At 36.9% G+C, this 18,113-nt stretch overlaps 1 protein-coding gene across 3 annotated transcripts in view; it reads left to right on the top strand.

The window, feature by feature from the left end:
- The window catches only part of TRMT9B (tRNA methyltransferase 9B (putative)), a 97,278-nt gene extending 80,730 nt beyond the window's left edge, over window positions 1-16,548 (top strand). For all 3 annotated transcript variants that reach the window (XM_071743472.1, XM_071743471.1, XM_071743470.1), the window contains 3 exons: window positions 8,997-9,151; window positions 12,123-12,296; window positions 15,202-16,548. In XM_071743472.1, the coding sequence (XP_071599573.1) occupies window positions 8,998-9,151; window positions 12,123-12,296; window positions 15,202-16,238 (1,365 nt within the window). In that variant the 5' untranslated portion in view covers window position 8,997 and the 3' untranslated portion in view covers window positions 16,239-16,548. The remainder of the gene's footprint in view (window positions 1-8,996; window positions 9,152-12,122; window positions 12,297-15,201) is intronic.
- Window positions 16,549-18,113: the final 1,565 nt, after the last annotated feature.

The raw sequence follows: 18,113 nt of genomic DNA, 5'->3' as shown, positions 1-18,113 counted from the left end.
GTATCACTCATACTAGAAAGGATTTAAAAAGAAACAATCAGTGAAACTGTTGATTTATGGAAATGAAAGATCTTTTTTTGGGAGGATTTTGACTGCAGGGATGCTGAGCTTTCACAGTGCTCAGTCTACATCTATGACTGGAAGAACCTATGTCTGTGACAGTGGGCAGACACTTCATGGAAGTTTACACCTTGACCTTTTGGCAACAACATAATGCAATGTATCTGTGTCTGTCTCTGAATTCTGATAGGATTAGTGTTGTATCTTCAGATTCCTTTGTCAGCTGTGTAAGTAATTTTATTCTAAGTACTGTCTAATAGCACCAACTTTAAAGACACACAAGATACCTGTTCTTTTTCAAGAAAGCAAACATGACTGTCTATGATTCATAATTACAAAAGAGTAAAAGGTAATCAGTCAGATTTTTGAATTTTGTAGGATAAAAAAAAAGGGGGAGGGATACTGTCTTTCTGATGGTCATCTGCTGAAGATATCTGCCACAAGCCTTTGCTTTTGAAGCTGTATTTGGAGAGTATACTGAACACTGAATACATTTGTATGTGAATATTTTAAGGTAGGAAATTATATATTCAGTTATAATAACCATGTGACAGTCAAAATTAGTTTATAAAAGGTATGAAGAGATCCACTTCTGTAATTACTGTAATTGATTATGCAATATTTTATATTTAGTCTTGCGATCAAAGGTAACCATTGACAGCCTTCATTTGGGATCCTATCTGAAAATGCACTGCTTATCTTTCTGTCAATAAGATATTAAACTTCAGCAGTTTTCAAGTAGTTGAATGTCCTACTTAAGTCAGTTTGTAAATTATTTTAACTGGGGAGGCTTTGTATGTAGCACCAAGTACGGTACAGGTACCAGCAGTGATGACCCATATGGGCAGGAACAAAAATAATTATACTGCATAAATTAAAACGAATCCAACTGGAAATAATGCTCTGAATGAAAACCCAGAGACTGCAGAAACAAGAAATTGAGGAAGCTATAATTCCAGAATTGTAGGTTGACATTAAGAAATCAAATATTCTTAAGAATATATTTTGGCATGAGGAATGCAGACATATGGAGAGGACACAGAGAATGACAACAGTGAGCACCTAGGTTGATTCATCAGGGAGGATGAAAAGTACTAAATATTTAAAGCTTGGTTAACTGCTGGTAAATAAGGAGAGAAGATAACTGTTTGCAAGTGTTTGAATGAGAGAGTAACCAAGAAGGTTAACTAGCTACATTTCAAGCTTATGAGTAGCATAATATGATCTGGGGCTTTGAAATACTGCTGTAGGGCTCTTAGGAAACACACCTGCTGAAACTCAGGAGGAAATAAGTTTAATATTTTTGTTAATTTAGCTGCAGAAACAATGCCTATGTTAAAGAGTAATAACTATTGTGAATCAGCCTTTCAGCTTTTCATTTTTTTATACATCAGTGGACAGAAATCTTGCTTATCATTTGAAAAATTAAAGTTTTATTCTTCATAGACAAGTAGAGCCACAAGCCTAGATGTTGGGGCATCATCTCCTTCCTTAAAGCTGCATCAACTACATCAGTGTATTTCCTGACAGGACCTAACTTACGTTTTTAAGACCCCAGTGACAGAGGCTTCATGACCCACCCAATACAGAGTTGTTTCCAATGCTTTCTCATCCTTGTTTTTAAAATGCCTCACCTGTATCTTCCTTGCTGTAGTTAAAGCCCACTGTTTTTTTGTCTACCCCTCATTTTGGAGGACATATTATTCCCCAACTCTTTGCAGCAGCCCCTCTTGGGTGAGAAAATGGTTCTCCCTTGTCTGAGAGGGCAATATCCACTGAAGAAACCAATGTCTTTCTCAGAGGTTTACTTAATATCTGATCTCTTAGAGGTTTACAAGGGTCTCTGATCATTTTTCTCTCCTGTAACTTTTCCAGTGGGTCTACCTAAGTCTTGCTTGATATCAGACACTGATGTATCAACGGTGCCAGATGAAGCAGAAGGGAAGTTTTATGTAACTTGCAAGCATCTGCCCTATTTCCATGTGCAAATATTCATTTTTGCAACATTATGTTGCAAAACCCACCATAACACCATAGCATGTATGGTGTTAAATCTGTGAAATGCTGAAACACTAAGATCCACTTTTATAGAACTGCTGCCAGTCATCCCTTCTTGCCTCCCTCAGCCTGTTTTTGTGAAGTTGGTTATTCTTATCTAAATTAAATGCTTTGCTTTTGTCTTTTTCATCCCCTGAAACACTTGAATTCCATCATCCAGTGTGTATGGACTCTTGTCAGTTTTGTCTCTCTGCAGATATAATTCTTCTACTCAATCCATCATGCAAAAAAATAACTTGGGAGTGTACAAAACAGACTGCTGAACAAATTTTCTCAGGGTATCCTTCCAGTGTGATAGTGAATTGTTGATAACCACACTCTAAATATTCCCTTCCAAACAGTACCAGCTTCTGCTTCAATTTTATCTAAATCTATTGTCCTTGGTTTTTTTTCTGAGAATATGTGGTTTGAAACTATACTTGTTGCCCACAGATCCTAAAAGTTAATTTCTCTTTAGTTTCTCTTTAATTGTTGCTGTCTCTTAGAGTGGCTGATCTGACACAGGTTCCCTAAGTACTGATTATTAGTCTAGTAGTTTTGAAAACATTGAATTTATTTAAAAAGCCCCAACCTACTCTTTCCCATTCCATCCTAAATTCTTTTCTCATTGTTACTGATGTATTGATTGCCTGGGGACAATCAACATGAGCACTAACGAAGAGCAAGAAGAAAAAAAGACTTTGGTCTCCAGTAACAAGGGGATTTTCATTTCTGCATTTTAGACCAAATTTTTCCTAGTTCCCCCTTTTCTTCTAATGTCAGTACAGAGTGTTTCTCTGCATGGCATCTGGAGATGCACATCAGTGCACATCTAGCAGCAGGGATTTTTGACTGTGTGGACCCCAGTAAGAAAGGAGCCTCTGTGTTGGGAGCTGAGGCATGGGTTTTGATGTGGTAATGAAGATAAACAGATGCTCAAAGGGACTGTGCAGCTTTGGCATGAGTATGCACCATTCTGTTTTCTAATGACCAAGGGCCTGTGTTTGTGCATTGTCATTTTAGCACCATGTTATGGATCTACATAATGGAATATATGTACTTAGTGAAGTACTGTTTAGAGTGCAACCTTTCATTATATAGACAATAACTCTACATGAAAAACAGCAAGGAGAATAGTTAATGATTAATTGTTCCAAAAATCTTCAGTGCATAGGCTTTGTCTGGATTGGAAAATAAAGGTAATAAAATGAGTGTTGAGAAGCTGTCATTTTGAGTAACTAGAGCTTGACCCAAGATTTGGAATGAATAGCCACAGTGCTTTTAATTTTTCATCAGGGCAAGGTCCTTGCTATTGTTTAGAAGGAAAAAATACAACAATAGTGATTTTATTTAATCAATTAAATTACTTTAAAATGCTGGATTCACAGTGAGAGTTTCAGCTAACAGTGGTTGTTGTCAAAGGTCTGCCAGCTCTTTGGTTTTCACTTCAGATTTCCCAAATTTCACTGGAGGAAGGGTCCTGAATCAGGCCTTCAGCTCAGTAAAATTTTATATAAGCTGCACAGTGTTTCCCTTGCTCTGATTTCAGGCAGTGCATTTTCATGGGATTATAACAGTTCATTTGTGGGTGAAATTAATTACCAGAGTTGTTGGCCTTATGTAAGCAAATCATCTTATCTTGCTAAACTTTCACTTGCAGCTATTCTAACTGTTCACGGCAGGATTCCTATTATTTTGTTTGATTATCCTTTATTTACTAATAAAGCTGTTTTACATAATGATTCATATCTTGAAACAACTGAGTATTTCATCATGCTATTTGTTGCTTTCATTAATTAAATGAAAAAGCACTGTTAATAAGAGTGGAGGTTGTTACTCTGATTTACAAATTCAATCCCAAGGCTAAAAAAAGTTCTGATAAAGAAATCTTTTTTCTTTTTTTTTCTTTGTTGAGAAGGGCTGCAATGAGGTCTTGCAGTCAGATATTTTTAATTTGCTTAAAAAAAAAAAAAAAAAAAAAAAAAAAAGACTGTGTTTTATAAGTGACGATTAGGGCTGTACACTTAGCTTCCCAACACTACTTGTATTTAAGTGAAAAGACTGGTTGGTCTGACACAAGTAACCTGAAGGTATTGCTGACAGTATAGAGAGCTCTCTCTGTTCTGCAGCTGAAGGGTGAGAATGCAAACTGGGCTGCCTCACACTTGACCACAATCTTGGTATCAGCTACAGCTGCACATATGATTGCTGAAGAGCAGGGTATTGTGGGACGTAGACTTGGCCCTTGTGGTTTATACTGTTTGATTTAAGGCCAGTGATTATTTAGGTTATTGCATTCATAGCTGGAGTTGGATGTGTAACCAAGATTTATGTTGCTGTAGCAACATTGAGAGACATAACTGTGCTGAATTGCTTCCATCTTTGAGGTAGGAGTGCTACAAATCCAAAGTGGGGTTGAGTGTTCCCATCAGTGCATGGAGTGTAACTAAGGAGGGCCCTCATTAGTTGACTGAAATCTTGCATATTTGAGTCTCAAACTTAGTTGAGTATATTTCTGCTGATTGTAAAAGAGTTAGAGAAAATAGGCAGTTGCAAGAGAGAAGATGAATAAAAACCCATGGCTCAAAATAATCAAGAGCAATTGATTTTAAAAGTGGGAGGAAGGTAGGATTTTATGACTACATTGAAAATCACAGTGTGCTTCCAAGAGGTCATTGAAAAAGATTTAGAATGTGTTCTGGATATTGTGACTGGCCTGGAAATTGAGGCAGGGTGGAACTGAGCATAGGCCAGGGAAAGCCTTCACAATATGATACATCAAATTAAAATAGTGGTGATGAGATAGCACAGGGTAAGGTAGATGGAGGAAGATGTGAAAGTCTTAGGTGATTGGGAGGGATAATGAGGTGGATGAGGAAGACTGCAAGGGATTCAGAAGAGCTACAGCACTGTGGAGAAAGTTTTGGATGGGCTGTAGTTGATGCAGATGTTTTTGATTGAAAACTACCTCCTGCTCTTCAGCGTGAGAGCACCACGTTCTTTGGGAAGCCAACAACTGTTTTGTCCATGTGGGGATAAAGTAGTAAAGTTTATCAAAATTACAAGTCAGACACTTTCAAAACAAACAAATGAAGAAGTCAGGAATACTATCCCTTGCCTTCTCACCCCTCAAATAAGAATAATCCTAACTTTTTAAAATGTTGGAAACTGGGATTCATAATTTTTGGTTGTTGTCATTTCAAGGTGACATATTTCAATGTATTTATTAATTCAACAGTGACAGAAAATGTCTAACAGACATGACTTTCCTTGAAGCTGTATCCTTGAAGAGTTAATTATTATAAAAGGTTTCAAAATGTTAATGGAAAAGGAAGAAATTAGATTACCTTGTAGTCAGGGAACTTTTAGTGAGATGAGGAGCTATGAAAATATATGATACTATATGTTTATACAATTCCTTTCACCTTCTGCAAAGAGACAATAGTTTATTTTGTATTTGGCTTTTTCTTTTTTTTTCACTAAGAAAGAAGCAGCAATGTAAGAGTCAATGGACTATAAATTACATTCAAGCAGTTTTGTTTGTATACCACAGTTACGTGTCATGGACTGCTGGTCCATTTTCCTACAGGTTCAACAGAAATGACACTACAAGGTTTCATTCAGTTATTTCACTTTATAGATCAGCTGCAAGGGGCCTGTTGCAGAATGAATGAATGAACCCTGGTGACCAGAAAGCATTGAAAGGGAAGAGAATCCCACTCTTCATTTCTTGTCCAAACCACTTGGTTGCATTTCTTAAGCTGCACCCATATTTTGGAGACTTGTCAAGACTTGCTACAGGGTGAATGAACAGCTGGGTGCCAATTTACTGCATGTATTCTGCACTAAGTCTCTGCATGAACCCTTTGAGAGGAGCATAAGCTACTCCACAAGAAAAGAGGAATTGAGCATGGGGAAAGTGTATCCATAATTACCACCTTCTGCTGCTCTTCTCCTCCTTGCTGGCTTACTGGATATCTTCCAGATAACTTAAATGAGAACTGGAGCAGATGGCTGAAGCAGTGGGATTTCTGGATATCTTGGATTTTTATTACCTCCTTTGCAAAACAGACTTTGCTATTATTCTGGAAATTACAAAACTGAGCCTGGATGAACTGAACATTTCCTACAATTTATGTGCAACTGAAACACTGTCTTTCAAGGCAAAAAAAAAAAAAAAAAAAAAAAAAAAAAGGTTGTAATGGTTGGTTTTGTTTGTAAAGAGAAATAGGGGTATAGGATTTGGCTTATAACTTTTCCTATTTTTATGTTTCTGATGCTTTGGGAGATGTTAGACTTGTGTGAATCTTGTCCAGCTGCAGGCCAGATTGGATTCCACATATTTCTTGCCTTTCATAAGTATTTGGGGTTGTTCAGCCTGGAGAAAGCACTGAGGACCCCTTGTGCCAGCTTCCCAGCACCTGAAGGGGCCCTACAGGAAATCTGGGCAGGGACTTTTTACAAGACTGTGTAGCAATAGGACAAGGGGAAATAGTTTTAAGCTGCAAGAGGGTAAATTTAGGCAAGACTGTAGGAAAAAATTCTTTATTGTGAAGGTGGTGAGACACTGACACAGCTTGTCCGGAGAAGTGTGAATGTCACCTCCCTGAAAGTGTTCAAGGCCAGGTTGGATTGAGCCTTGAGCAACCTGGTCTAGTGGGAGGTGACCCTGCCCCTGCAATAGGGTTGGAAATAGGTGATCTTTAAGGTCCCTTCCCACCCAAACCACTAAGACAAATTAAACCAAACTAAGACAAATTTCAGCCTACACTGGAATCAATAAGGACATTTCAGAAAACATATAATGGGAAAATTTTTCCAATATTCTAAGCCAAGTCCAAGTTGGCTTTTGTGTTTATTTAAATTATTCAGATTCACCTTTAGTTCAGACAGCTACAGAAGTAGACATAAACCATAATTTCAGTAGGATTTGGAATTCAGAATTAATGATTGAAAGCATTCTCCTTCCTTCCTTCCTTCCTTCCTTCCTTCCTTCCTTCCTTCCTTCCTTCCTTCCTTCCTTCCTTCCTTCCTTCCTTCCTTCCTTCCTTCCTTCCTTCCTTCCTTCCTTCCTTCCTTCCTTCCTTCCTTCCTTCCTTCCTTCCTTCCTTCCTTCCTTCCTTCCTTCCTTCCTTCCTTCCTTCCTTCCTTCCTTCCTTCCTTCCTTCCTTCCTTCCTTCCTTCCTTCCTTCCTTCCTTCCTTCCTTCCTTCCTTCCTTCCTTCCTTCCTTCCTTCCTTCCTTCCTTCCTTCCTTCCTTCCTTCCTTCCTTCCTTCCTTCCTTCCTTCCTTCCTTCCTTCCTTCCTTCCTTCCTTCCTTCCTTCCTTCCTTCCTTCCTTCCTTCCTTCCTTCCTTCCTTCCTTCCTTCCTTCCTTCCTTCCTTCTTGTCTGTCTGTCTTTTTTAAGAATGCAAAGATTGAACAAAGAACTTCAAGTGCAAAGATAAAAACACCTGGATGCTCTGAACTATGAACTATGGTTCATGAAATCCAAACTAGAGCAAGGAGAATATCAGATGGGTAAATGCTCTGGAATTCCTACTTATAAATAGAGGATTTCTAGGCAGTTGAGCAAAATAGAATATGCTTTGAGGCAGAAATGAAAGATAGCTGCAGACATGAAACACCTTATTTGTTTTATTTAAGGGTCAAATCAGAAAAAAGAAAGGGCTTTTGACTCTAAGGAATGACTATTTGAAATTAGTGCAACTAATCTCCTATTTTGCAACAAAACTTTGAAAGGCATAGGTAGATCTAATTGAATAACTTCTGTCACATGTAACATAATTTCAAGTTTGTGCTTCGGTACTGACTGTTCCTGCTGTTGAGTCTATCACAGTTTTCCACTCTTCAAGATGACACTGAAAATGTGCCTACCAGGAGCTTACCATACTTTTATCAATTTTTATAAATATATATGTACCTATATCTACATAGAGAGCTACAAAAAGTGAGCTAATGCATCATAAAAGATGATTGTGAATCATGCCCCCAAGAAGCAGTTGGGACTGTGAACACATTGAACAAAAATGTGTTGAAGAGAAATATTCATAGACACCACAGTCAGAGTAGATTGTGACAGCTGTGACAATGTGGCCTGACCTTCTACATAGCTGAGTGCATAAAACCTTGTGAAATGGATCAAGTCTTCGATACCACTCTTGCAAGCACTTACACACACAACTTGAAGTAAATATTTTATTTTTTTTTTTAGTCACTGGGATTAAGTTGCATTTTCAAAATTTAAAAAATGGTGTTTATAGGAGAAGTGGTTTGAAGAGCTCACATTATTTTTTATTTATTACATGCATTATTTGATTTTGAGTCTTTTCTCTTAATAACTTATTCAGCAGTAAAGGTAACAGAAACAAACATTTTAAAATCATGATTTAAGTCATGATTTTAAAATGTATATTATTTGAAAATCAAGCAAAGCAGAAGAACTTGTGTGTATGAAGTATTTGTTTCTGACTTAAATGTAGTTAGTAGAGTCACTTTTAAACTTTAATCTTGATACTATATTGCTTAGTTTCTTGAAACGTTTGCCTTCCTACTCACCATTCAGCATTCCTGTGGAATACAGGCTCCATTTTGCACCAGATAAGCTTTTACCACATTGGTGAACTTATTTAGGAATGAGCATATTATGTCACATAATGTTATATAATGCTCTTCAGGCAAGATGATACATTCACAGTTTTTCTTCACTTTTGTGAAATAAAATCAGATCTTTTGAGTAAAGAACATTTTATAAGTGTGCCAGACTGTTAGACTGGTGTGGTGATTTTTATGAATGTAAACTTACAAGGTCCTGAACTATGCGTGTCCATAAAGCATAAAGTCAAATGCTTCAAAAGTTTCTATTTCATTGTGCACAATCTTTCTTCACTGTATTCTCAGGATGGAACATGAGGCTGCCCAGCTAGAAAAGCAGCATGTGCACAGTGTGTATGAGAACACAGCTGCCTACTTCAGTGATCTGCAGAGCAAAGCGTGGCCTCGTGTTCGAAACTTCCTGCTGGAGCAGAAGCCTGGCAGTCTTGTTGCTGACATAGGTGAGCTGTTCTTTGAGGTGCTCTGAAAGATTGTCCTGGGAATTTGTTTATATGTTAATCACATGTATCCCTCAGAGCAATTGGTTTGAAAACTCATTTAAATTTGTTTTCAATTTTTTTCTAAACTCATATTAGATGCCACATACCACTCGGTTTGTTTCCTTGACACTGTATCAGGTAACCAGTAAATATGATTTTTGTCTTATTTTGATTTAGCTAAGCCTCAATCTACTATTTTCCCTGCAGACTTAGTGGTCTGTCTTTCCCCTGGAGCTCTTTAAAAAAATGGTGTTAATGACTCTATTATTTCATATTTCAATTTCTTTACATCTCTTGTTTTAAGTACTGCTGGTCTGAAATTTATTGCTTTTCTTCTGATCTAAAACTCCAATCAGGGTTTTAACATAAAAGAAATCTGATGGGATCACTGTTAAAAAAATAATAAAGAATTGTGATCTGAGAGTTCAACTATGATCCTTAATACAGACATCATAACCTCATTTTCCTGCTATGGTCTTGTCTTCCCTACATGTCCAATTTATATATTGATTTTTTGTTTCACCTTTTAGGGGTTGCCAAATCCTGGTGTGTTTGCTTTATGTTAGGACTTCAGTGCTACACCACACATCATTGCAAGCAAGGTGCTTCTTTGTATCACTGGATTTTCCACATTGTAGCCCTGTTTAGACTGACAATGCTTTAAGGCAGTAATGTACACAATAAATTATTCATCTGCCTTATCCTATCGAGTCATTCCTTGAAGATGTCATAGGCCATAATCAAAAGATAATATATAATTCTCCTGCTGCTGCTGAGCAGTACCACAAAAATACTCAATTGCTGTTGTTTTTAATACATATATTCTCTTATATGTTGGCACTATTTTTACTGATAACCTCAGGAAATATCCTATGACATGCACTCACTCAACAACCAACTTCACATGATATTTCTCAGCTGAATTTTTTTGATACCTCAACGTAAGCCATGTGAAGTTAAGCTGAAGTTCTTTGAGGCTTTATCAGCAGGCATCACAGTGCTTGCTGAAAGGTTAAGAACACCCCATTAAAGCTTCAGCTGAAATAATTTAAATGCATGTAATACATCTGGAGAGAAGTTAGGTGCTTACTGTTGTCAATAAGAATATTCCCATCAAGGCATACTAGGGACCTCGTTTTATGAGGTTTAATAAGATGTACATGAATCTGAATATTGAGTTTATTTTGGGTATGTATTTTGGGAGGAAGGTTGCCTAGTGGCATTGAACTTTTCAAAATGAGGTGTTTAACTGATAATTTCATTTTATGTATAATTCCACCTTTTATTAAAATGTATTTGTTTGTTAGCTTTACGTGAAGCATGGTATTGGTACCAGAATAAAATATCATTTTGTCTTATTGCCTTATTATTGATTATGCATCAAAATAAATGACAATAACATGATCATTGTTAACAGCTTCATGAAGGAATCCATCTCCTGATTACTCATTTAAAAGTGAATCTTCTGCAAATTTACATTTTTACAGTACTGAGTGTTGTTGCTATTTAGCTTCATTCCAGAGAGAACTCTATATTTCCAAAACTTCAGTGTGATTAAAAAGCACTCCACTACACAATGTATTAACAACTGAAACTTCTAAGTTAATTATGTTGGAATAAATATGTTCCTTCTGCAAAGAAAATGACCAATAATAATTTAAATTTAAAACTTAAGCTTTCCAACTAAGATGCGGAGCTTCACGTTTTATTCCTTGAACAGCATCAACATTAGTAATCTTCCCTATTTCTTTCAAGTGTTGCTTCAAAGAACAGTGCTTACTTTTTGCTTTAGAAATGATCTCTTTTTTCACCACTGAACTGTTCTCCAGCAGTTCCTGTGCTGTCTCTCTAGATAATGGTGCACATTAACATCGACGAGAGAAGCAGCACTGCAAGAAGCAATGATGTTTCTAAAGATAACTCCAGGCCTTTAAATTGAATTACAAATATGGAGATGATTCTCTTTGCCAAGCTGCTACCCCGTTGCTTGGCTGTCAACTTTCAGAAATTATTCTTCACTACTGACCCATAACTGCAGGGAATGTTTCCTAATCTCATTTTGAAAAGTGCCTGTTATGCATATGGTATTGAAGAACACTCTGAAAGATTTCAATTTAATAGGACAGTCCTTGAAAAGACATACTTTTAGGTGGAAGACATTCTAGAACTGTTCATTACATTTACATGCACAAAGGCAGAAAGAGGCTGTGCCTGCATCATGGCAGAATTTTTTATGATTCGCGTTTATTTTCAAGTGTGTATCTGATGTTAAAATTGTCCTCTCTGATTTGTGTCAGTGACCACTGTGGTTTAGGACTACTTGGAGAGAAGTGGGATGCAATGGAGAGGTATTGCTTGGTGTTTAGCAAAGACTGGGGAAGTTCTTGGAAGAGAATATAGGTCATTAAAAAGACAACACACCCTGGCTTCAGTTAAACCCCTGAACTGGAAATAGTTGGAAGCTGAGGAAAAGGGTCATAATGCTCACTCTGTTCTTGCTCTTTCCTGTTTACCTGTCTATGCTCATTGTTGGAATCAGGGTATCTGGCTATATAATGGCTCAGGATGAACCAGCAGGGTTGGATTTTTGCTCTAAGATATGCAATAATGGCTGCAGAGCATCACTCCTTTTTCCTCACACCTGCTCTTACCATTCTTCCCAAAAGGAGTACACATAACCTTCTATTATGCAGGGCTGTGTAATGAACACTTTTGTTGGTGATGTTTATACTGCTGTACTTCTAATGGTGTGAATACATAATTTCAAACAGTCCAAATGAACCCTGCAGCAGCTGGACTGGTAGGAGCAAGCTCTCATTTTGTTTTCTGGGTAACCTTAGAGTTTGGAAAGCCTCCCCATTATTTTCACAGCTTTGGGAGGGATAGCAAGTGTTTGGAATTACACCTTCTGATCTTGTATTCTTTTCTTTAGGTTGTGGAACTGGAAAGTATCTCAGTGTCAACAGTCAGGTGTTTAATGTTGGCTGTGATTACTGTGGACCATTGGTAGAGATTGCAAGGAAAAAAGATGATGAAGTTCTGGTATGTGATAACCTTAACCTTCCCTTTAGGGACCACTGCTTCAATGCAGTCATCTCTATTGGAGGTAAGACAACAAACATGCATTGTGGTCCACAGCAAATGCAAATTTTTTGGATCCTTTGCTGTCCATATGTCTTCATTTCAGTGAAATTTGTTTTGAAACTGTTCTCTTAGAATCACAACGGACATTACTGAACTAAATGTAGTAAACATAAAAAAATTATAATTAGTTCCATTGCACAGAGGCACTGTTGACCAGGGAAGCATGTGGATCATTTGCTTGTCTATATGTGGTCCTGTTCACCCTATGGAGAAAAGATTGCTTTCCAGCATGCGTTTTAACCAAGTAAAAACTAAAATAAATATGGCTGGTCTCAGTTTAAATATATTAGGTGGTCAAGATAAACTCTTGGTTCCTCCTTAGTATCTGTTTTGACCAGCTGATGCATTGAAAAGAAACCCTGCTTTCTCTATAGCAAAATTTGAGTCATGTTAACTATTAAGTGTTATGAATGAAAATTTCTCTTTTAATAGTCATGAATTCAGAACTTTGAGCCATACAGGTACCTGTTGTTGAAAATTATTGAAGCATCTCAGCATCTTAACTCCTGTGACCTATCTTTTTGAAAATATTACTCATATTTTGAGAAATCTAAACTTGAAAAAGGTAGATAGGGAGCAGTTAGAGTACCCAGTTACAGTCTACAGTTTTAGTTCTACTCTCACTTGAACCTTATTAGCAAAAAAAAAAAAGCATGATAATTATTATTGGTAGCAATCAACAAACTACTTGAAATGTGATAGAAATCTATTTTAAAATGCATTTCTCACATATACAGGGTAAAAGGAAGAGTGGCTAATATGCAAGCAGTATCTATATTACTTGGTTTCCATGTTGGCTAATTAACCTGTGAGCCTTATCCACTTTTCATGTCTTGTAGCATGATTTCAGTGCTATCAGATCAGCTGGATTTGAATGATAGTGTACCTATCTAATATTCCTACCAATTATAGACCTGACAAGATTAAAAGTTCATGTGGTATTTCTGTACATTTAACAATAATAGATTTTAATCCCTCTTGAATTGAGACATGGCATGCTCGTGTCCATCTAATTATAAATAATGTGGTTTTCATCCCATTCCAGAGAGTAGCCAATATTTATTTACATAGTCAGATGCTCTTCCTGGCTTTGCTACTGTAATCCTGTTTATAGGATTTATATTTCTGCAGAACCACCAAAGTGATTTTATGATTTTAACCATGAAGAATATTGAAACCATTAAATTAATGGCTTAGATAAAGCTTGTACAGATTCTGTTGTCTGATTAGCACTTCTTTCTTGACCTAGGCTCACATGGTTGTCCTGACTCTGTCAGTTTTGGTTTTACTTTATAGGAAGTTCTGTGGTTATATATATGACCTAATGCCAGTATTAGAAAAAACTACCAGATCCTTAAGATAACACTTGCTTTCTCCCTATCTTGTGATTTTTTTTAATTTTTTTTTTTTTTTTTTTTTTTTTTTTTTTTTTTTTTTTTTTTTTTTTTTGGAAACTTGGAGAAAATATTTACAAGATGTAGGAGCACTTGGAAACAAGAACTGACCATACAGATGGGAACTCTTCTCATATGCTTGAGAGGACCTAGTTAATATCAATTGCCAAAAATTATTTTCTTGGCTTTGGTAAAAAAAACCCTACCTTTTTTCTCTCTCAGTACTTTAATCATTGTTTTGATTAAAGTCACAGAATCACAGAATTACAAGTCAGGGCTAGTTGGACACACTTGTCATAACTGCAGTGTTGAAACAACACTATTTTTGCATGTGGAATTGGATACTGTCAAGTGACACCTATAAAGACAATCTGAAGGTATGGAGATGTCTTCAGCTAAGAACATACGTGATTATTATATGGTGTTATAGAGGTGGATTGAATGTTTTGCACATAGAAGTGGCTGACCAAGTTCACTTTTAACAAATTATGGAATCAGTCCTCTTTATGTCATTGATTTTAATCAAATTTACTACTGATGACATAGAATGACATGACCAACCTCAGTACAAGTTAATTTTTTGGAGAATTTAGAGAGCAAATAGCTGGCTTAGTTAATCACTGTCTGTTAAAAGTGGTTACTTCTGGTGAGTAGGAGGATATAAACAATATGAAAATCTTGAAACATAGTGGCATTTCACATTGCAGTGAAACTGAAAACGTGGAAATTATCCTGAAATTTTTTTTCAAATATAGGGATAAAAAGTTTCAATTTTTACTTTGACTTTTAAAAAAATAGCATAACATTATATAACAAAAAACCATCATTCTCAGAAGTGCAGATACAAAGTAAGATACTTTTATTTTTTTTTTCCTTCAAAATAAAAATTCTATAAAGGCAACACCTTTCTACAAATTTAATGCAATGGAAAATATTTCTGTCTAAATTTTCTCACTGGCTCTTTTGAAAGTGTACTGCTATGAAAATACAGAGTATCTTTTTAGTGATACTACTTTTTGCTGTATTTGTTACACAGCGAAAAGATTTTGTTTCCAGTAAGATAAGTCTGAAATATGTCCCAAATCTAAAGTCAAACTTAATCTTACCTAATTCTCCTGAAGGCCAGGTATCCAAGTGAAAGCAAGTCATGCTATGATCTTCCATGGGTGATGCAGAGGGAAGAAACCTCCAGCTTATATGCCTGACTGATTTTGAATCACCATTTTGAAATTAAATTAATTTCCTTCTTTGGGATTTGCCTGTTTGTTTTTTTTTTTTTTTGAACAGAGATTTAAAAGAGATAATGCTGGGGAAAGCTTGCACCATAGTACCAATAAATCCAGTACTGTTGCTGACTTGCAGTGAGTGATATTTGTGATATAATGACTAAAATGATTAACCTCTCAGGCTGAAGATGAAAATGTCATGTCCTTAATAATATTCAATACATAATGTCTTTCCTCTTTTTCACAGTGATCCATCACTTCTCAACTAAACAAAGAAGAATCAAAGCAATCCAGGAAATGGCAAGGGTATTGATACCTGGTGGTCAAATGATGATTTATGTTTGGGCTATGGAACAAAAGAATCGTCGCTTTGAGAAACAAGATGTGTTTGTTCCTTGGAACAAGGCCTTGTGCTCACGGCATTTTTCAGAATCAAACCAGCCTGGAGATAAGGGGGAGATAGCACAGACTGTAAAAAGCCGAGACATGGACCCTGCACAACTCGTCATCTCTGACTGCAGCTACCAAACCAATCTCCAGCCAGAAGCTGATCCAAAACATCCCCACAACACAGACGATTGCTTATCCAGAGCCTGCTGCATGAAAATTTCTGAAGATGAAAACAGATTTTATAGTGCTCTGGGAAGATCTTTCCGCTCGTGGTTTTTCTCCAGGTCACTTGATGAATCAGCCCTGAGAAAGCAAACTGATAAAATGAAGCCCCTGAAGAACGAGGAATGGGCAAACAGTACCGTACCCGTTCAGCAGTCACGACACTGCAGTTTGGATTTAGGTCACCACGGGGCACTGTTAAAAGAACAAAGTTTGTATGATGATGATGTGTTCGTGGAAAGCCTGCCACTCAAAAAACCACAGTGGTCACCAGCCACAGATGCACTGAAGGATTTCAGTTTACCTGGAGGACACCAAAGTGTAGCTCAGAGTGTGAGTGAAGAAGCTTCGTTTATAAATGGCCCGGTGGAAGATCGGGACTACAGCTGCAGCTGTAATAATGATGGTGGTGCTGGTAAGCCTGCTGCCAGCAAGTTTTTCAAAAGAACTTCAACAACTGACTCTACTGACTCTGCTTTGGATTCAGCAGTGTCTGTTGGGGACCAAAGTGATGCCATGATGGATACAAAAGCCTTCATGCGTTATTATCATGTTTTTCGGGAAGGGGAGCTGTGCTCCCTGATAGAAGAGAATGTGCTCGAGCTTCAAATACTTTCTTCCTGCTATGACCATGGAAATTGGTGCATTATTGCAGAGAAAAGAGGAACATAGCTGTAAAGAGAACAAAGCAGAATTCAGTGACTGAGGATTTTAAGCTGCTCCTTGTGTTGCTGTAATTGTGCAGTGTGATGTGGTATTTGAATCTCATGTAGTTGTGTGCCATTCATCTCTGAGTTATTAACTCTACCTGTTTAACTACCTAATGGAGGGTCTGTATATAGGAGTGTAAGTGGTAAACAATATTTATGTTTTCTTAAACTTTTATGAAGTTAAAACTGAAGAGTTTTATATTGCTTTTAGCAAATAGTGGTGTTTTTAAATATACTTTTCTATTGAAAAATAAAACTTTTTTATAAGACAAGGATCAGGGCATCTTTTATGAGAAATACCCTCTGAGCAGAAAATGTAGGCTTTTTGCTTCAAATGCTGAAAATGTGTCACATTACTCGCTGTTCTTGAAGTCCTATAAACAGAGACATAGGCACATTTAGTAACATACTTGACTGTGCATTTCTGGAGTGCATGCTGCAGAGCTGGGAGCAAGCATGGGCCCAGTGCTACCTACTTTGGAGTAGAGTCATTAATGGGCAAAAACTATGTACAAAACAAGCTCCCCATATTCTGTAATTTGAGATTTATATTTGGGAGCAAATGGCAGAACAAATTTTGAACAGTATTTTTGACTTTTTATTTTTTTAATAATCTAATTCATGTCTCAGGTGCAGGTTAAGTTTTAAATGATAGCTCTCAAAAATACTTTATCTTAACATCCTTCTCTGTAGTTTTTCATTGCTTATATGTACATATTTGTCAGAGGGATTCATGACAGTATTATGTAAAGGTTACAAAATATCAAATATTTGAGATACATATATCTTTTTGGTAAGCCTGGAAAGCTGAGATAAAATTATTAAAATTCTAGTGCATATCTGGTCAGCTGTCATATTTGCTCAGCCACTGACATGAGTATATGTATTAAATACTGTGCTAAATAATGTAGATAGGAAGAGGATTCAAATTCAGTTTGTATATAAAATACAAATTCCTGTCTTCTTCAGTTTAAGTGAATCTTCTGAGACCTAAATGTTAGCAGATTGCTTAAACAACTTTCCCATTCCCTGTATGGCATAAATTTGTCTCAGCTTGGTCCCCCTTTATCATCCAGTTGTCCTAGATGGTAGCAGTTGCCCTGATACAGTTCTTTATGCCCAAGCAATCTCACCCCTTTTAGCAGGAGGGTTATGATGTGAAGTTACCTGTGCTGTGGGTAAAATCCACCTGACTCTTGAAGATTAGCAGTGAAACTGTAATTGTTACCAACTGAAATAGGGCTTGGCTGGGCTAATTGCCTTGTTAGGGGAGTCACTCCATTTTCAGGCTTTGTTTACAGGCAGTGGTTTTAAAGCACATCCTCAGCTGATGTGATTTCATGAGCCACACAGGTTTACCTCAGAGATCAATCCTTTTGATACAGCAGTTTTAGAGACCCACATAATTAAATTGTCTGCCATATCAGTGAGGAAATAACTTTGAAAACAGAGCAACAGGAGTGAAATACCAAACTTTTCCAGTCTATATTGTGTAAGTAGAGGGATTTTGGCTTGTTCAGTAGAATGTCCCAATGGTGCTGAGTAATTTTTGATGCAGCTGCCCAGGAGAATTATTCCATGCTAATGTATTAGCAGAACAATCATCTTTGTCTTCCTCATAGATTAGGATCCTTGTTCTTTTTGGGTCTGTACCAGTTGTACTTCCCACTGCCTTTTGAAAATAAAATCGTGGTCAAAGAACCATACATCTGAGACATCTGACATATTATCACACTCTAAATACTACTTTCAAAACAGCTCTGGGATCTGGTTCTCAAACCCTGTGCCTGTGCCTTGCCTTAGAAAACTGGCAATATTTTCTGCATTTCTGGGTCTA

Source organism: Heliangelus exortis, chromosome 4, assembly GCF_036169615.1.
Source record: "Heliangelus exortis chromosome 4, bHelExo1.hap1, whole genome shotgun sequence".
NCBI classification, from domain to species: Eukaryota; Metazoa; Chordata; class Aves; order Apodiformes; family Trochilidae; genus Heliangelus; species Heliangelus exortis.
The sequence above is the reverse complement of the archived record's forward strand: the minus strand, read 5'-3'. Positions and strand labels throughout refer to the sequence as shown.